The 20,762-nt window shown below is 43.4% G+C and overlaps 1 protein-coding gene across 1 annotated transcript; it reads right to left on the reverse strand.

Annotated features, from left to right (window-relative positions):
* Positions 1-463: 463 nt before the first annotated feature.
* On the reverse strand, positions 464-19,076 carry sacm1la (SAC1 like phosphatidylinositide phosphatase a). The gene is made up of 21 exons (XM_074614315.1): positions 18,923-19,076; positions 15,327-15,424; positions 14,688-14,762; positions 14,469-14,596; positions 10,731-10,880; positions 10,378-10,437; positions 10,254-10,287; positions 9,838-9,939; positions 9,601-9,686; positions 9,355-9,441; positions 9,196-9,264; positions 9,028-9,107; positions 8,766-8,864; positions 8,541-8,679; positions 8,373-8,442; positions 8,190-8,262; positions 7,995-8,088; positions 5,070-5,162; positions 4,923-4,980; positions 4,573-4,711; positions 464-4,475 (listed from the first exon to the last, which is right to left on the reverse strand). Exons 1-20 carry the CDS (start codon positions 18,949-18,951, stop codon positions 4,575-4,577), a joined length of 1,761 nt encoding a protein of 586 aa, XP_074470416.1. The 5' UTR covers positions 18,952-19,076; the 3' UTR covers positions 464-4,475; positions 4,573-4,574.
* Positions 19,077-20,762: the final 1,686 nt, after the last annotated feature.

A 20,762-nucleotide genomic window follows, 5' to 3' on the forward strand; every position in this document is an offset into this window, starting at 1 on the left:
ACATATACATATATACACATATGTGTATGTATATATATACATACAGTATATACACAGATACATATATACACATGTGTATATATGTATCTATACATACTGTATATACATATACATGTGTATGTATATACAGTATATACATACACATATATACACATGTGTATGTATATATATACATACAGTATATACACATACATGTATATACTGTATATACACACAGATACACATATATATGCATATATAACCTCATTTTATTGTATATTTACTCTACTTGTATTGATGTTTTTGCTCTATATGTTTGTACCTTGTTCTGTACTTGTTTTGGTATTTTGCCGTTTGCACCTCATGGTCTTCATTCATTCTGTAGTTTTGCACCGGGGACCAGAGAAACCTCTCAGTATAATGCAATACTATATATATATATATATATTTAGCAACAAAGGAAGCCAACAGAGCAACGGTGCCGTCATGTAATCTGTGTGTTCACTGGAGTTTATTGACATTTACAGAAACCACTGAATGAAGTATGAAGTCTGGTTCTGGAAGGAGGAGCACTGAAGACTGCTGAGGACAAACACAGCAAACTCAAAGAACAGATTCTGGCTTCTGATCCCTCAGATAACAACGTGGTTTATAGCTTTCAAATGATGCATTTATAGCTATACAATCCAGATGTTCCTAATATACGACATTAACGGGCATCCTCCAGACATAAAAACCAGCTGCAGTGTGCACGGTTGGAACATCATTTGCAAACTTGTACAACAAACTGTAAACATGGAAAACAAAATATCGGTCTGTGTGCACTATAATCTGAACCAATTACTTAATGATCTAACAGATGTTGATTCCATGATTTCATTTAAAAATGTATTTTATATTATTTCCTTAGATAAAGAACGAACTCCCCACATTAATCTAAACCCTCCAAAGGCCCTGGGTCCAGATGAACACAACATGTAGTCCAGGTAGTCAAGTTTGCAAGTCATGTTATACCACACATACAGTACCTAACACACCTTAGTTGAGCAGGTTTTTATGTCACAGTAACATGTCATTAGCCCCATTATTATGTTTACAAGTCAAACAGACACAGTAGAGATGTGACGATCACATCCCGACACAGATCAAAGTATACGTCCTGTGGACCCGGCAGCAGAAACTCTTCATATCATGATAATATGGTAGAAACATACTTCAGATAAGGTGCTGCTGACTGACCGTCGCTGCTTGTTCCAGATAAAACCTACCGTATTACATCTGTAAATACAAATCTACAATCGTATAAATGTACAGGCATTACAAGGAGATGTCCATGAGACAGATTTCAACGACACTGCACACATTACATACAGTAGGAGGGTGAAGGGTCGTTCTGGTGAGCTTGTGAAGGTCCACCTACTGCTGCAGCCTACATCTGAGCCTGGAGCTCCATCTGCTGATTAACACCATGAAGATGCAGCACTGAAAGTCTAGTAAACCTGAAATCACACAAGTTAAGATCCACAAGTTCTTGTGAGATCAATATATGTTATGCATGTTTTATCTTATCCACACACAAGTTAAATGGTTTACACATTATCCTGTTAACAAAAGAGATCTTCTGAGTCACACAAGATCTTTTGTTGTGTGCACAAGATTTAAAAAAAACTTTTTTAGGACTCCAAAAGTAAGTGGACCTTGACCTAGACCAGGGGTCAGCAACCTTTACTATCAAAAGAGACATTTTAGGCAAAGAAAATAATAATAATAATCTGTCTGGAGCCGCAAAACATGTGATCATTGTGATGAAGGTAACTCAGTTTATAGTCTAAGTATATAGTATATCAGTCTAATGCAGTGAGGGACAAAGAGCAGATGTACTATGGAGTATTAGGACCACATTGAGGGAAAACACATCTGAGATTTACACAATAAAGTCAGAATATTACGAGAATAAAGTCATAACTTTAGGAGAAAAAAAGAAAATAACACGTCAAATTAGTACTTTATAATATTATGACTTTATTCTCTAATCTCAGATTTATTGTTTTCCTCAATGTGGTCCTAATACTCCGTCGTACCGTCGTACCATAGACCTACAACAATGATACATAAAAATGAAAATGTAAACAAAGAACAGTTATTCATTTCCATGTTTATGAATCCACAGGGAGCCTCTGAAGAGGAGCTGAAGAGACGCAGGATGCTGACCTCTGGTCTTTACTGTCACACAAAGTTACACAGTTCAGATCAAGACTAGATGACCTCTTCGAAAAGCTAACGTGATTATCATTATCATTAGTTTGGAAATCAATCCGCCTACTACGTGTTGGTATGATCGGATACATGAGATAATGTTTTGCACTGCAGGAATGATTTGAAACACATCATCAAAAACGAACAGCACACGTCTGAAATCATACACAGAAGAAGGCATGGTGACCAGTTCCCTAGAACTAGAGCAGGCTACGTCTACAAATCAACACCAGAGGAAGGTTTCAAACGCCAAATCGTATCTGGTTCAAACGTCTCTGCGCTCTCCGCTGTGTGGGGGGGGGCAGGTACAGAATGTATGTAAGGCAACACAAACCCCAAAACCTCTGTGAGGAAACAGGGAACTGAACCAGACTGAGAACATGAATGTGGTTACGAATACGTCTTTAACATAATCATCTAGTATTCTGAAGACACAGTAAAACATGATTCTTTAAGACTGCTAGAACAAGAGACTGTAATATAAAGATTTAGTAACATTATGTAGGTCTTCTCTCTACGTCTTCTGGGACACCTTTCTTTCAAAAATACGACCCACATGGACACACCATGAAGTAACTCGATAGAATGAGACATCGAGTTCCTGACGACCACAAAGCTCCTCCTGATATCTCCAGAGAACCTACGAGTTAAAGCCACAATGTGAAGAATTTGAAATGCTCCAACTCGGGCTCGCCAGACACCGTTGTGGACAGCAACACATGCTGCCATGGCAACACGTTGTCATCCCAACTCGTCATACACTGACGCTCTGTCAGACCCCTCGCCGTCACTTTTCAGTCACAGTAAACACGTTCTTAATGTTGTGAATTAAACAAAACCACTTTGGTTTGGTTCAGACAACAAAACCACTTTGGTTTTGAAAAAAAACAACATGGTTGGGATTTAAATGATTATGATTTTACAGTGAAAATGTGACTTGACGTTGTGAACACGGGGACACAAATGAGCTGATTGTGATGTGAAAGTGAAATGTGACGCAAACACAAACAAACTAACCTGCTTCCAGACCTCTGGATTTGTTAAAAGAGACTCAAATAGGTCTGCTGTTGTGGTCTGTGTTTAAGTCGTGGGCGGAAATGCAGACAGGCCTGGAACCAGATTAGATAAATGACAGAGTACTAACACTCAATAAGGATAAATCCTCAACAGATGTATGCAGGCAGAACATTTCACCGTTCTCCAAAGTGCAGAAATCATCCCAGATACTCTCGCAGGTTCGCTTCATAGGAAGACACGTTGTTCACTCCAGTTACTTACAGATCAGCCAAATATCTACATCTCATTATGCACATCTGTAAGGCTTATTACATTCACACACTCAACATGTACAGACTGTATATAGAGCGCTCTATTCATCAGTTAGATACGTCATATAGGTTTAGAATCATTTGCATGTTTAGGGGACTGATTAGGGTTAATCAACATTAATAAAATCATCTGTTTGGGATAAATATAATTACATTTAGTATCATTAAAGTCAATCTTTTTTATGTGTAATGGGGTCATTTGTGGTGATGAACACAGAGCTTTTTTAGCTTCTTTTAGCTCATTGTTTTGGTTTTACAGTCCAAACCTCTGCTCTGATCAACCTGCAGCAGCAGGCAGCTGATCACAGTGAAAAAGCTCTGATGACCCTTCGTACGCTACGGGCCCAACACCACATAAACACAGTTTGTGACTGTTTGCTAACATGTTCAACATCTCAACTTCATATTTTTCAGTTTGTTGCGCTGCCCACAAGTAGTAAAAAAAAACTCTTCTCAAGACTGTGAACATGAGCAGACATCTCCTTCACTCTGCATCATGTCACTTCCAGCAGAACTCCACCAGACTTCAACCTGACTGGAGGTCTGATCAGCCGGAGGAACTGAAAACAGAACTTTAACTAAAATGTGTGTAATGAAACACGATAGAAAGCTGCGTGTAACGAAGGAGAGAATGATCAGTAGTGTTAGAGTTAGTTTCTTTGTGTGGAAACCAGACGATTAACTGAAGTGCCATCACAAACCTTCTGTCTGACTGACAACCTAACACCAACTAAACCAACCTAGAGATACAGTATGTAGGAATGTAGGAAAGTAAATGTAAACCCGGTGAAGAGGTGTGTTCAGTACACCTGAGGAAGGTAAATGTGCTGTAGACAGACGGCAGACAGACGGGTCTGGGTGAGAGAGTCTGGAGGGCAGTACGGAGGCAGCAGATCAGCCTGAAGTCCAGACCTGGGGAAGGAGACGGTGAAGATTACGAGGTATATGAACCTGCTGGTCCTCCTCACACACACACACACACACACTCAGCACGCACGCGCACACACACCCTCAGTCCAGCTTCTCCTTGTGAACCAGTTTGGGGGCGTCCACAAAGTCTTGGCCGTTAAACAGGATGATGGTGGCTGTGATCGCACTGGCAGCCCCCCAGAACATCACGTAGGCCAGGGTCTCTGTCCACGTGTCCCCTGGAAGACAAACCACAAGAACCTGTAGATCACCTGAAGATCTTCAGCTCAATGTCTACACGTCTGATGGAACACATCCACAGCTGTTTAGTAAATACAGCCGTCTACGCAGGCTGAACGGCTCACTGGACGTTCCTGCTCCTACAGCTCCTCCCTGCTCCCCCACATAGACCATACGAGTGTAGAGACTGATGAGCAGAGAAGAACTTACCGGCCATGAGAAGACAGACGATGCACATGGAAAAGGCCACCAGCATGATGATGGGCAGCTGAGAGAAGAACAGGATTCAGAGGATTAGAAGAATATGAACACATGAACTGCTGATGATGATGATGAGATAAACACAGATATACTGACTGTAAGGAACTTCCAGTCCTTCTGCACACGAAGAGGAGTCGGTCCATCAGACTCATCAACAGCGAAGTTACCAAGAAACAGATCGATGGAGTCCTGGAACCGACAAAACCACAGTGAAACCATGAGTGGACTGATCATACGCACTATTCCAGATCAACCAGCTTCAGATCAAAGGGGTGAACCTCGCTATATATGGGTTGGAGATTATAGCGTGGCATGAGCAGGAAACAGATGCACACAAGTATCATGTGGAGTTCTATGCTCGTCTCAGTTTAAGGCTACAGTGCAACTTGAACGTTCTCTCAGCGGTCTGTGATGGAGCGTTAACGTTCTCTCAGCAGTCTGTGATGGAGCGTTAACGTTCTCTCAGCGGTCTGTGATGGAGCGTTAACGTTCTCTCAGCGGTCTGTGATGGAGCGTTAACGTTCTCTCAGCGGTCTGTGATGGAGCGTTAACGTTCTCTCAGCGGTCTGTGATGGAGCGTTAACGTTCTCTCAGCGGTCTGTGATGGAGCGTTAACGTTCTCTCAGCGGTCTGTGATGGAGCGTTAACGTTCTCTCAGCGGTCTGTGATGGAGCGTTAACGTTCTCTCAGCGGTCTGTGATGGAGCGTTAACGTTCTCTCAGCGGTCTGTGATGGAGCGTTAACGTTCTCTCAGCGGTCTGTGATGGAGCGTTAACGTTCTCTCAGCGGTCTGTGATGGAGCGTTAACGTTCTCTCAGCGGTCTGTGATGGAGCGTTAACGTTCTCTCAGCGGTCTGTGATGGAGCGTTAACGTTCTCTCAGCGGTCTGTGATGGAGCGTTAACGTTCTCTCAGCGGTCTGTGATGGAGCGTTAACGTTCTCTCAGCGGTCTGTGATGGAGCGTTAACGTTCTCTCAGCGGTCTGTGATGGAGCGTTAACGTTCTCTCAGCGGTCTGTGATGGAGCGTTAACGTTCTCTCAGCGGTCTGTGATGGAGCGTTAACGTTCTCTCAGCGGTCTGTGATGGAGCGTTAACGTTCTCTCAGCGGTCTGTGATGGAGCGTTAACGTTCTCTCAGCGGTCTGTGATGGAGCGTTAACGTTCTCTCAGCGGTCTGTGATGGAGCGTTAACGTTCTCTCAGCGGTCTGTGATGGAGCGTTAACGTTCTCTCAGCGGTCTGTGATGGAGCGTTAACGTTCTCTCAGCGGTCTGTGATGGAGCGTTAACGTTCTCTCAGCGGTCTGTGATGGAGCGTTAACGTTCTCTCAGCGGTCTGTGATGGAGCGTTAACGTTCTCTCAGCGGTCTGTGATGGAGCGTTAACGTTCTCTCAGCGGTCTGTGATGGAGCGTTAACGTTCTCTCAGCGGTCTGTGATGGAGCGTTAACGTTCTCTCAGCGGTCTGTGATGGAGCGTTAACGTTCTCTCAGCGGTCTGTGATGGAGCGTTAACGTTCTCTCAGCGGTCTGTGATGGAGCGTTAACGTTCTCTCAGCGGTCTGTGATGGAGCGTTAACGTTCTCTCAGCGGTCTGTGATGGAGCGTTAACGTTCTCTCAGCGGTCTGTGATGGAGCGTTAACGTTCTCTCAGCGGTCTGTGATGGAGCGTTAACGTTCTCTCAGCGGTCTGTGATGGAGCGTTAACGTTCTCTCAGCGGTCTGTGATGGAGCGTTAACGTTCTCTCAGCGGTCTGTGATGGAGCGTTAACGTTCTCTCAGCGGTCTGTGATGGAGCGTTAACGTTCTCTCAGCGGTCTGTGATGGAGCGTTAACGTTCTCTCAGCGGTCTGTGATGGAGCGTTAACGTTCTCTCAGCGGTCTGTGATGGAGCGTTAACGTTCTCTCAGCGGTCTGTGATGGAGCGTTAACGTTCTCTCAGCGGTCTGTGATGGAGCGTTAACGTTCTCTCAGCGGTCTGTGATGGAGCGTTAACGTTCTCTCAGCGGTCTGTGATGGAGCGTTAACGTTCTCTCAGCGGTCTGTGATGGAGCGTTAACGTTCTCTCAGCGGTCTGTGATGGAGCGTTAACGTTCTCTCAGCGGTCTGTGATGGAGCGTTAACGTTCTCTCAGCGGTCTGTGATGGAGCGTTAACGTTCTCTCAGCGGTCTGTGATGGAGCGTTAACGTTCTCAGCAGTCTGTGATGGAGCGTTAACGTTCTCTCAGCAGTCTGTGATGGAGCGTTAACGTTCTCTCAGCAGTCTGTGATGGAGCGTTAACGTTCTCTCAGCGGTCTGTGATGGAGCGTTAACGTTCTCTCAGCGGTCTGTGATGGAGCGTTAACGTTCTCTCAGCAGTCTGTGATGGAGCGTTAACGTTCTCTCAGCGGTCTGTGATGGAGCGTTAACGTTCTCTCAGCGGTCTGTGATGGAGCGTTAACGTTCTCACTCTCTTCACTGACGATGTGTCACGGTCTAACTGTCGGTCATAAGTTAAGTTATAAGGATGGGCTATTATGATTGGCTGCTGAGGTTTAGGGGCGGGCCTAGTTGTTGAGCAGGACGTGATTTGAGCAACGGGAGAGTGAGAATGACGCCACAAGGGAGGACTTTGGCGTGGCGTGTTCGGTCGTGAGAGTTGAATGGCAATCCTGAGAAGACTGAGGACGTGACTGAACAACGCCACCTTAAATGTTTGTGCCGTCAAGTTTGTCAACAGTTCGTCGTGTATCGTCTATGTCTCGTCTTAACGAGACCTTAATGAACTACGCGGCCGACCGTCGAGCTGGCCGAGCAACTTGGAACAGCGAGCGGTAGCAAGCGGAGACCAGGTAAGCCATCCTGCACTACACGCTGCAGCAGGTATGCTAACGAATAGCCCAATCCTTCTTCATATGCTCACGGCGGACTAGCTTCGTAGTTACCCCTGGAGAGCCGTGTGAGTATTGACAGACCATTACTGAGGCAAAGCTGGTTTGACCGTGACAGATGCATCGACAGCAGATCACGTCCTGGACATCATACCTGTCTGAATCCATCAGAGAAGTTGTTTTTGTAGTAGCGGATCATTGAGTTCCAGCCATCCATCAGCAGCCCCCACCTGGTCCTCTTCCCCGTCCTGATGGAGACAGGAAGTCTGATTAAACTACTGCAGAGGGACTCCAGATAACAAGCCGTCAGTCAACAGGTGTGTGGTGCAGGATGTTCACAGTACTGCACCTGGTGAAGTCTGTTTTCAAGGCTCCAGTTCCGGCGTACTGTACAGCGCATGCGTTGGCATTGTCAGCCCATGCTGGTTAGAGAGCACACACACAGAGAACGGTGAGGACACACTCTGAGGCTACACTCTCTACTTATCACACATCACATGCTCTCAGCAGAGCGCACGGAGGACGACCTTACCGTTCTTGTAGATCTTTTCAAACTCAGCCTGCTCTTCAATCCGCTGACCCACATTCAGAACCCCCATCCTCTGTGCACACAGGAACAGCACACAGCAGGAGGAGTTAGAACAGCAGGACCAGAAAGCCCTTCACTGTTAAAGTATAGTGTGATCCTTATTAAAGCTACCTGAAGCTGAGACTGGAGGGAGCGTCGGGCCAGCAGGCTCTGGATGACGTTGGTCCGGTCCAGGCAGTCCATGCAGTTACTGCGGAAGACTCCTCTCTGCTGGGCCACCGTCTTCCCCTCCGAGTTCACCATGAAGTAACTACACACAGAGAGAGGTGGTGATATTCCTACACGGTATACAACGACACATCATCAGCCCAGAACAGCTGCTGCTGGGGACGTTACCCGTATTCATCTTGTGTCTCAGCGACAGCATCCACTAAGACCTGGAGACGGTCCCATCTCATGTGGCTGCACTCTTTGTGGAAGTCGAAGGCGATGTAGCTGAGGACAGAGGAGACAAGGTGCTGTAGTCAGAGGAGGAGATCAGGCAGCAGTTCATCGTTACGGGACACGAGTAACCTGCTTACTTCAATGTAAATGCACTGAGTGACATCATGAGAGACCAGTGAACATAAAGAATATAGAACCATTGAGTGACACTTACTTGAGCATACCATTGTTCATGCCAGACACCATCTTGGCAAAGGCCTGTTCTAGTGGCTTCTCTGAGCCCTTCTGATTCACCTGGGAAACACAACACAACACTCATTGGCCTCAGAAGGACTCCAGTACTCGCTGAAACGGACTACTTGAGCTTGCAAAGGGTCCTCACCAGGTTCAGAATGCTTTGCTTCCCATAGATGAGGAGCTGAGAGTCAAAGTGCCTCTGGAAACCATCCATCTAGACAACGTGTTCAGGTGGTTAGCACTGGATGATATTCACACGTCACCATTTAAAAGAACACAGAAAGGTGAAACGGCCTGCTCTTACGTGATTGGTGGTTTTGTTGATGATAGGTTTAGGTTTGTATTTGAGGTTGGGCCTCTGACTCCAGTAAAAGGGAATGGAGCCTCGTGTCTGGGGAGAAAAACACAAATGGTTGCCTTGAAAAGTAATTTCTGAAATCTTCTACTTCTCAAACTGAAATGCTTTAACATGTGAACAAAAGGTTGCACAGAAAGACTGAGAGAGAGCCAGGTCTGATGAGCCACAGGTCAGATAGACCCTCGTACTCGCCTGTATAAATGAAGCCTTCGCTCCCTCGTACAAAACTATCTGCTCAGTCTCCACAAAGTTAGCAGCGTGGCCCTCAGAGTCGATGCCTGTGGAGACAGCAGGACGTGAGAGCAGTGAGTTAGCAGTGTTTGACATGTCGGTGGTGAGGAAGACAACGTCACCTTCACGTTGTACCTTTATGTTGTTCATAGTGCAGTTCAACAGAGAGAGACAGCGTCATGCTTCAGGGGGTTTTACCTCTAACGTAGTATCTGACGCCGGCCCGGAAGCAGCTTCTCCTGGATATGAGGATCCACTCAAAGATCTTTCCGTTGACACGACACGGCTTCATGACGATGACTGGACCGGGAGGGTCAAGGAACGGCTCTGTTCAGGAGTTTACCTCATCTCATCTTTTCTCATCTCATACTATCTCATCTTGTCTCGTCTCGTCTCGTCTCGTCTCGTCTTTTCTTTTCTTTTCTTGTCTCATCTTATCTCATACTATCTCATCGCATCTCTTCTTGTCTTGTCTCTTCTTGTCTCGTCTCATCTCATCTCATCTCATCTCATCTCATACTATCTCGTCTCGTCTCGTCTCGTCTCGTACCGTCTCGTCTCGTCTCCTCTCCTCTCGTCTCATCTAAATGTTAGACATCCAGTGAAAAGGATACATCCATGGACAACAGGAAGTGCAAACTTGTGAAGCTGTGGGGAGATAGTGTCAGTTATTCTCATTAAATCAGAACAGAAACATTGAGTGAGAACGTAAACGGGCTACAGGTGAACCTTCGTTACCTCTGGCTGTGCAGCCAGTTCTCTCAGGAGGTTCCCGTTCCACACAAACCTCTGATCTGCCTGAAAACCACGAGCAACATGACGTCAACATCACAGAAGAAACAGCATGCCTCTTTAGAATAATAGAAAAGCTTTTGAGCGCTAGTCGCCCCAGGTCCTATGTGGGTCCCTGTATCGTTGATATGTCGTGTTGAGGACGAGCATACATGCCACAAACACAACCATAAAACCACTTCTGTTTCAGGCTCTATTTTGTCATTTCAGACCAACAACACGTGAGTGTAACAGAATTCATGACTTATTTACAATAATGAATAAAGTGCGGACGTCTGCGAGGCGATTCATCGGCTCACCCTCTCCAGCAGACTCATCTCCTGGAAGTCGGGGCTGGTGTTGGCCAGCCGCTGCAGAGTGTGCGTCAGGTCGTAGTCGGTGCAGAAGTAGAAGCCGTCTGTCATCATCACGTTGTTGATCATGGACAGGAAAGTCTTGTTCTCCTGAGACTAGAGGAGGAAGGAAAACACACTTTAGTTTTCAGGGAAACTCACGACGATGCACTTTGCAGAGTGTAGAGAACTGCATACTCATGTTTACTGGTGCTGTGTGTTAGCGATGCACTGATACCACCTTTTCTCTCCTGATACCTCAACTCCAACTGCCAACACTGAGAACCAGCGTGATAGCAGCTCTCTTTCACCCACATTCAGATCTATACACCTCACTGCATGGACTACGTTTGAGAGCTTAGATTAAGTTTAGGATTGCTGTGACACAATAAACTGATTACTTCCTGGTAAAACATTAAGGTTAAAAGAGTAGCTCCTGTTGAAGCATTACGACTGGCAGGGCTATATCTGAGGTCCTGATGGTTAGAAGAGGTCACGAGGTTGTAAAATCATAACGGTTTATAGCCTGGGGAGCGTGACTGTTCTCAGTGAAGGTGGTCACGTGACTGTCAGGCATCAAAACCATCGCACAGGTTTGAACTCAAATGCCGATGTGAACATGCAAAACTTTGTGTGCAAACATTTGACACAGGAACACTGAACTGCACACCGAGGCCAGAACAAAGATTATACACTGGTTCATATCCTCTTATGAGCTGGCAGCTCTGCAGCTGCTCCCTCTTGCTTTGCCGGATCTTCTTTTCCTTCCTTTTCCCAGGAAATCTGCCGTCCCATGCATTAAACTAAACTACTGCTTCTGCTGAATGTGTCACACTAATACTCAGAGATACCTTAACATTTTGATTTGAAATTAAATAGAATACCTGTTAGCCTTTAGCCTTTAGCATGACATCACGTATGTAGCAATCACGTGCATATTTAAGACATGTTTTAAAACAGCTCAGCTGGATACATGTATTCTCATCCATCTCACAGAATCAGCTCACTACAGCTGACAATGTGTCAGTTGAGCTGACAGAGTCGACAGCTGGCAGCTAGAAATGAGAAGCTGCTTTTGTTTCCCTCCGTCTCAAACCAACGACCCACTGTTTCAAAATGTAGAAGAACTTCATGTGTAGATGTGCCATCATTATGTACTGTGTAGGTCTGTCTCACATGTTAAACTGCTGACAGCTCATGCTGCTGGGAGGATAACAGGAGACCCTTCCACCGCTTCATTCAGTCTTTTGAAGAGCAAACCAACAGGCTGAGTTTCTAATAGGATCTGGGTGTAAGCCAGTTAGCACAGAGAGAGAAGACTGACGTTACACCTCCACCGTTCTCTCTCTCCTCTCACCAGATCAGCTCTCTGTTTGACCACTGATTATACTCACAGACTGGTTTGTTCTGCTACTCTAATCTACTCCGACCAACAGTCCATTGTTTCCCATTATTAGTTCTATACTGCACACAGTGTTTCCATCAATCACACAGTTATCAGCTCAGCACACCGAGAACAGCAGCAGCAGATGAATAATGCAGCGCCTGCTACGCTGAAACCAGAGAGCTCAGTGTGAGTCCAGACCGTGAAGAAGAACTGATCCTGAAACATGAGGTCTCCCTCTGAGAGACGGGACGCCAGTCAGACAGAGACACAACAGAACGGAGGGTGATCTGAGGGTGAGAGTCCACTGGACCATCTAACAGAACCAGTAACAGTCTACTGGACCATCTAACAGAACCAGTAACAGTCTACTGGACCATCTAACAGAACCAGTAACAGTCTACTGGACCATCAAACAGAACCAGTAACAGTCTACTGGACCATCTAACAGAACCAGTAACAGTCTACTGGACCATCTAACAGAACCAGTAACAGTCCACTGGACCATCTAACAGAACCAGTAACAGTCTACTGGACCATCTAACAGAACCAGTAACAGTCCACTGGACCATCTAACAGAACCAGTAACAGTCTACTGGACCATCTAACAGAACCAGTAACAGTCTACTGGACTATCAAACAGAACCAGTAACAGTCTACTGGACTATCAAACAGAACCAGTAACAGTCTACTGGACTATCAAACAGAACCAGTAACAGTCTACTGGACCATCTAACAGAACCAGTAACAGTCTACTGGACCATCTAACAGAACCAGTAACAGTCCACTGGACCATCTAACAGAACCAGTAACAGTCTACTGGACCATCTAACAGAACCAGTAACAGTCTACTGGACTATCAAACAGAACCAGTAACAGTCTACTGGACTATCAAACAGAACCAGTAACAGTCTACTGGACTATCAAACAGAACCAGTAACAGTCTACTGGACCATCTAACAGAACCAGTAACAGTCTACTGGACCATCTAACAGAACCAGTAACAGTCCACTGGACCATCTAACAGAACCAGTAACAGTCTACTGGACCATCTAACAGAACCAGTAACAGTCTACTGGACTATCAAACAGAACCAGTAACAGTCTACTGGACTATCAAACAGAACCAGTAACAGTCTACTGGACTATCAAACAGAACCAGTAACAGTCTACTGGACCATCTAACAGAACCAGTAACAGTCTACTGGACCATCTAACAGAACCAGTAACAGTCTACTGGACCATCTAACAGAACCAGTAACAGTCTACTGGACCATCTAACAGAACCAGTAACAGTCTACTGGACTATCTAACAGAACCAGTAACAGTCTACTGGACTATCAAACAGAACCAGTAACAGTCTACTGGACTATCAAACAGAACCAGTAACAGTCTACTGGACTATCAAACAGAACCAGTAACAGTCTACTGGACTATCAAACAGAACCAGTAACAGTCTACTGGACTATCAAACAGAACCAGTAACAGTCTACTGGACTATCAAACAGAACCAGTAACAGTATTCAGCAACAGGCCCGACCATCATTAACCTCACTGAGAAATGGACTGAGGACAATGTGAGAGAGAAGCGATGGTAGAGCGAGCTATAGAGTGAATGAAGAGAGTTAATCATGAATACTTCATAGACTTCATAGACTTCATAGACTTCTTCACCATAGCATCTTAAACAGTTAAAATATGATGTATTGGAGTTTACAAACCCGGTACGGACATAATCAAAGAATTAAATGAATGACAATAATGTCTTTATTAAATGAAAGTGAATAATGATTTTAATTTAGAGTTGAGAGTTTTTGAGATTTTCTGTATTTTACTTTTGTCTGTACTCTTATGACTCTTATGACGGGTTGAAGAGGGCCAACAGAATGTGTTTGTCGTGTATTCCGGCGCACCAATTAACGATTTAGCAATCAAACTGTAACGACAGCGTTGAGGTTGTTTGCTTCTGTTAACAGGACGCCATCAATAAACCTGATCAAACAAATCCCGCCCCGTCCTGGTGGAGCAGATTAGCTGAGATTGTGACTGTTAAACTCTTATTAAATGACATTGTTGCTTATTTAGTCATAAATACTTAATGTTTCATATTTGAAATAAAGCTTTTAGGGGCTTTAAGGTCAAAGAACATGCCAACATGTTGACCCAGAGTCAGTCAGTCCACATGAGTTTCATTTGATTGTGTCCCGTACAGAGACGCCACCAACGAGGGGTTAATCCAGGGTGAATCTGCAGCTCATGTTACAGTGTATGCCGTTAGTGTACAGTATTGTCTCTATGCAGATTATCAGTGAATCAGCTGACCTGAATTTCTGAGAGATGCAGCACCGTCTTCTTATAAGAGATCACGTCAAAGTCCACTGCCTTCCACACGGCGTGGCCCAGCAGGCTGCCCACGTTCCTCTTCCTGGTGATGACGATCAGGTACATCCCTGTGTGGTGGAGGAGGTCAGTCACTGCTGCTTTACTCTACAGGCTTCAAAGACGAGCTCAACAACACAAGAGTAGCACCCCGGTTCCTACCTGCTACCATGCGAATGGTCCCCATGATGCCACATATCGGCCTGGTGACCGCCGAGGGGGGGACGTCTTTCTTACCTGTGAAAGCACCACAAGAATTCAACAGTTAGAGAGAACATGATGAATAACTTAACTTTCTATTTAAAGCTGCAGTCGGTAACTTTGAGCAAATATGATAAAAAGTTATTTTTATAAAACTGTCACTATATTCTGACAGAAGTGTATGAGACGGGTAACCTGAAAACAATTGAGGGAAAAACATCTGAGATTTACAGAATATTATGAGAATAAAGTCATAACTTTACGAGAAAATAACACGAAACGTACTTTATAATATTACGACTTTTTTTCTCGTGAACTTCTGACTTTATTCTTGTAATATGCCTCGACTGACAGTTTGATCAGAGTTTCACCAGCAGTGATTGACAACTGCTTTAGAGACTCCTCAGCTCTGATTGGTTGTTTTCCTCCGGTCTGTCTAATCTTAGAAACGCCGTTATGAGCACTAGGAGGAGGCAGAGGATTACCTGTCTCACTCTCACTACTGTCAGGATAGTGAGTCATATTTGCTCATAGTTCCAGACTTCAGCTTTAATCTGTATTCTGAACTTGTCTTTATCGTTAAACTGTCAGAAGTTCTACCTGTGAGGGTCATCTCATTTGAGACCCTGTCGATGGCCAGCACAGCGTCCGCCCCCTCATCGCAGGCCTCGATGAAGAACTTCTCTGGGGTTGTGTGCCTGGAAGAGAAAGAGGGAGACGGTCAAGATGAGCTTTTCATCCAGGGGGAACATTACAGCAGTCAGGTTCACCAAGCATCACAATGACCTACAGATAAGGCTTTGTGGATCTCTCTCTCTCTCTCAGTCAAGACAAGAACTGGGTTTTAAAGACCCAGAGCAGCTCTGAGTGGTCGGTGACTACAGTGAAGAATCTTCCATCCAGGTACTAATCTCCAGCTCTCTGAAGCCCAAACACACCACAGCCAAACACTCCTTTTCACTCTGCTTTGTTTAGGCTCCTGCTGCCATATGCCAGAACGTCTTCTGTTCCAAGACAGATGTTGCTGGCATCAGTGTAAACAGCAAAAGGGAGGTCAAAGTTTGGGTGCCCTAGGATGGGTGTGGAGGTCAAACCCGTCCTCAGGGCTTCAAAAGCAGACATTCGGCACTCGGGGGTCCACTTGAATTTGGCTCCGTTGCTCTTTAGTGCATTCGGGGTTTCAGCCAGCTGAGAGAAGTTCGGGACGAAGTGATGGTACCACCAGCCGGGCACGCCAAGGAACCGCTGGACTGACTTAATGTTAGCTGAACGGGGAATTCTTCTACTGCCTTCGTTTTGTCTGAATGCTTTCGGCAGACACAACGTGACCGGGAACTTGAGGGACATTTGGAAGAAGTTGCACTTCTTCATGTCGGCGGTCAGTCTTTTTGGAAAACTGCCTGCTGTTCCCAAGACGGAGAGTAGATGATGTCATCCAGGTACACAAAACAGATGTTGCCTCTCAGCTCTCCCAAGATCAACCCCATCAGCCTCTGAACGGTTGCTGGTGTGTTTTTGAGTCCAAAGGGACCGGTAAAGGCTGTTCTCATCCATGCCGTACTACTGTCAGGATTAGGGATGCACCGATACCACTTCTTTTCAGACCGAGTACAAGTACTTACATTTGGGTACTCTCCGATACCGAGTACCGATACGAGTACTTCTCTGTTCCAAAAGCCCCTCGTTAACAGCCAGCTGGAGGGTGTGAGCGACACACGGCAGGCTGGGGAGTCCCACATACGAGGCGGTGCGCCGCCACCGGCTCTAGGTCGCCGTGGAAAGGCTCGGGGCGAAGGTGCTTCCCGGGGGCCAACCGCGTCGTGCCTCTTGGGCCGGGGCTCAGCGATAGGGACGATAGGACCCCAAAGATGGTGACGAGAGGTTAACGTCACGCTGCTGTGAAGTGGTATCGGAGCCGTTTTGCGAGTACGAGTACATGAGCACAGTATCGGACCCGATACCTGATACTGGTATGGGTATCAGTGCATCCCTCGTCAGGATGTAGTTATAGTTTAGTTATAGTTTGGGCAAATATGATAAAAAGTGATTTATATAAAGGTTCCCAGCTGCAGCTCTAAAAGGACCAGAGATCAGAGATCACAGCATCAGCCTGAGTAACACACAGCTTTAAATCCTGCAGCAGAAGAATGTGAGTTTCTACACAAACACTCTATTGTTGTCCTTCCATAACTGAGAACACACTAAACTAAACATGTGATTAACACCAAGTAGTATTACTGAGACACGAACGGTTAACTGTATGCAAGGCTTAGTAGCACATTTACAGTAAACCATGTGGACTTTAAGCAGAGCACAAATATGAATCAATTTAAAAAGCAGTACAACAAAAGATATTTTTGGGAGGTATATGGTTGAGGAAGGGTTGTGTTAAGAGTTGTGTTAAGAGTTGTGTTAAGAGTTGTGTTAAGGGTTGTGTTAAGAGTTGTGTTAAGAGTTGTGTTAAGAGTTGTGTTAAGAGTTGTGTTAAGAGTTGTGTTAAGAGTTGTGTTAAGGGTTGTGTTAAGAGTTGTGTTAAGAGTTGTGTTAAGAGTTGTGTTAAGAGTTGTGTTAAGAGTTGTGTTAAGAGTTGTGTTAAGGGTTGTGTTAAGAGTTGTGTTAAGAGTTGTGTTAAGAGTTGTGTTAAGGGTTGTGTTAAGGGTTGTGTTAAGAGTTGTGTTAAGAGTTGTGTTAAGAGTTGTGTTAAGGGTTGTGTTAAGAGTTGTGTTAAGAGTTGTGTTAAGAGTTGTGTTAAGAGTTGTGTTAAGAGTTGTGTTAAGAGTTGTGTTAAGGGTTGTGTTAAGAGTTGTGTTAAGAGTTGTGTTAAGAGTTGTGTTAAGAGTTGTGTTAAGAGTTGTGTTAAGGGTTGTGTTAAGAGTTGTGTTAAGAGTTGTGTTAAGAGTTGTGTTAAGAGTTGTGTTAAGGGTTGTGTTAAGAGTTGTGTTAAGAGTTGTGTTAAGAGTTGTGTTAAGAGTTGTGTTAAGAGTTGTGTTAAGGGTTGTGTTAAGAGTTGTGTTAAGGGTTGTGTTGAGGGTTAGTTTATATCTACTTTTTTAACTCTGGATGGATATGTGGGAAACTTGGGATGCTGTTCATATATTTAATTTGGGATGTAAATAAATCTGGTATAGTTTATATATTATATTATATTATATCATATTATATTATCATGCTATGATGAGTTGTTAGAGGAGAAGTGAGGAAGGGTAGTTTTAGGTTCTACCAGCTGCTTTTCGGACACTGTGACTCGTTTAGTTTGTTATTATTTTGAATCTGTTTATATTTATTTATATGTTCGAAATAAAGTCATTCATTCACTTTGAACGGGTCTCAAGCAGAACCGGAACCAGAACCAGAACCAGTGTTCTGATAACTCTGAGGCTGATCCCGGATCTGACCTGTTCCTGGCACAGGATCAGATCCAAGAACAAACCCAGGAACAGATCCAGGATCAGCCTCAGAGTTATCTGAACACTGGTTCTGGTTCCGGCTCTGCTTGAGACCCTGGATCCTGGATCTGATTCTGGATCCTGGATGAAACAAGGTCGGTTTCAAAGACCTGTGAGTCATTAATCAGCTGTCAGATCACCTGGACCAGACTGGACCCGGAGACACATCCTGATCTACAACAACCGACCAACCGACCAACCGACCCGTTAAACCACCGACTGCTGCTGGCTAACGTTCGGTTAACGTTCGGTTAACGTTCGGTTAACGTTCGGTTAATGTTAAACCAAACAGTAACCGAACAGTAACCGAACATTAACCGAACAGTAACCGAACAGTAACCGAACATTAACCGAACATTAACCGAACAGTAACCGAACATTAACCGAACATTAACCGAACGTTAACCGACTCTCTCCTCTCTGTTCATCCAGACTAACCGGTTCACCGGGTCCGTTCAGCGGTTAAACAGTGAATCCACCTCCTGCTGAGGCTACACAGAGATGTTCTACATAATGAATGACAGGTTCGGTTCTGTTCGGTTCTGTTCGGTTCCGTTAGAACCGAACAGAACCGAACCTGTCGGCGAACTTCAGCCGAGCCAGTCATCTGACCCGCCGCCGCTCTGACCTCCAGCCAGCAGCTCCAGCCGCTCCCTGACTGTCACCTCCGGTAGAACGGAGCGGCTCTAACCTCTGTACCAGGTGATGTTATAGATTATAGATTATAGATTATAGATGTTAAAGACTCACAGGTTGTATCTCTCGTAGGCGGTCGCCATCTTTGCTCCGTCTACCTGACCTCAGTGACGTCAGCAGCAGTGACAGCGGCTCTGTGTGTTGCCAGATACACGCTGAGCCCGTGGAGGGCGCAGTGCTTGTAAAGCCTCTTTCACAACCCAACGGACCTGGCAACCCTGAGGTGAGGGGATGGCTGGTATTTGTAGTTCAATCACTGCAATAAGCTACTACATCTCAGCTTTATATATATACAGTATATATATATTTATATATATATATATATATATATATATAAAAAGCTATAAATTATAAATTATACAACAAATAAACTGTAAGGAAAGGAAAAGATGAATAATATATATATATATATATTTAATATTTTACAGTATAAAAATTATATAAAAATAAATTATAAATTATACAACAAATAAACTGTAAATAAAGGAAAAGATGAATAAAAACAAAACAAAATAAAAACAAAAAACATTTTGAGCTCGGCTTTTTTAATTTTAATATTTTAATATTTTATTTCAAAAGTTCAATACAATATAATCGCATGTTCAGATGTTTCATTACAATTCTGCAAAAATATTTTACAATAAAAAAATATATTATAAATTATACAACAGATAAACTGTAAAGAAAGGAAAAGATGAATAAAAACAAACAAAAAACATTTGAGGTCTGCTAAAAAATTGGAATACATTTTAAATGTCTAAATATTTTAATAGTTATAGTCAATTTAGAATTCTGGAGTTTTAAGTTATCAATCATAGTCATATAAGTTTTAAAATCAGTGTCTTTAAAAAAAAAAAGGAGGGCAATCTTTTAAGCCATATCATTTTATGTATATAATATTTTGCTAGGATTAAAATCTAATTAATTATGTAAATCTCATCCGTCGAAAAACTGGGATTTTTTGACAGTGAGAACCAGCTTTGTGTTTGATAAAGTTCTTATGGACAGATGAGAATTTATTTTGAACTTGTATTTTTTGTCTCTATATAGATGTATATCTTTCTAATGTTTATTATATGTTTTTTTATTTTACTTATGAATTTTATTTATTTATTTAATTTACTTTATTGTACCCCTAGCATGAACAGTTTTGAATGTACATATTGTTATTGTACTTATATTTTGTTAATAATAAAAAAATATATATATATATCTCAATTTTTGTTAGAATGATATCGTTTTTTGAAATGTTTTGAGAGATTCTCTTGTAAATGAAACCCTGTAATGTGTCCTCTACAAAAACCCACAAACTTAACTATTTCTGGCTTCTTACTTGGTATGTCATTAACACATTATTCACTTATAGTCAGAGATAGCTTGCTTTAGTTTTTGTAGAGATTCACATCTTTAAGTGTTACTGTATATATATATATTCCCTTTCGACCCTTTTATTCCATTCATATGAATTTGTCCTAAAATTGATAAGAAATTCAGTTAGAACATTTTAAGAATCCAAATGACACATTGTTTACTTTATCAATTCTTGAAATTAATCAAAGTACCGTAAAAGGAAAAATGTATGTTCATAGCAATTATATATGAATGGCCATTGTGTATTATTTATTTATTTATTTATATATTTTGCACAATTTAAGACAACACAACATAACAGAAAATAAATGAATAATATAAAGTGTAGGAAGAGGCAAAAAAAAAACACTGGGCTGATCTGAAGCCTCCACCTAGAGACAAGATTAATATACAGAAATAATATGACTACATAATAGTGATAAAAACATTTACAACAAGATATATATAATAACAATAAATATATATATAAAAAAATGTGTGTGTGTGTATGCATAGAAGTGTATGACTAGTGTTTGTGAGGAGG

The sequence above is a fragment of the Sebastes fasciatus genome, chromosome 17 (genome assembly GCF_043250625.1).
Source record: "Sebastes fasciatus isolate fSebFas1 chromosome 17, fSebFas1.pri, whole genome shotgun sequence".
In the NCBI taxonomy this organism is placed as follows: Eukaryota; Metazoa; Chordata; class Actinopteri; order Perciformes; family Sebastidae; genus Sebastes; species Sebastes fasciatus.

Bases quoted from the DNA above. Each gene is read 5' to 3' on its own strand.
- sacm1la (XM_074614315.1), bottom strand. From the start codon at position 18,951: ATGGCGACCGCCTACGAGAGATACAACCT. The intron at 8,680-8,765 runs GTAACGTCCCCA...CTCTGTGTGTAG, and splicing joins GAGACACAAGATGAATACGG to TTACTTCATGGTGAACTCGG. The intron at 8,443-8,540 runs GTAGCTTTAATA...CTGTGTGCACAG, and splicing joins CCCTCCAGTCTCAGCTTCAG to AGGATGGGGGTTCTGAATGT.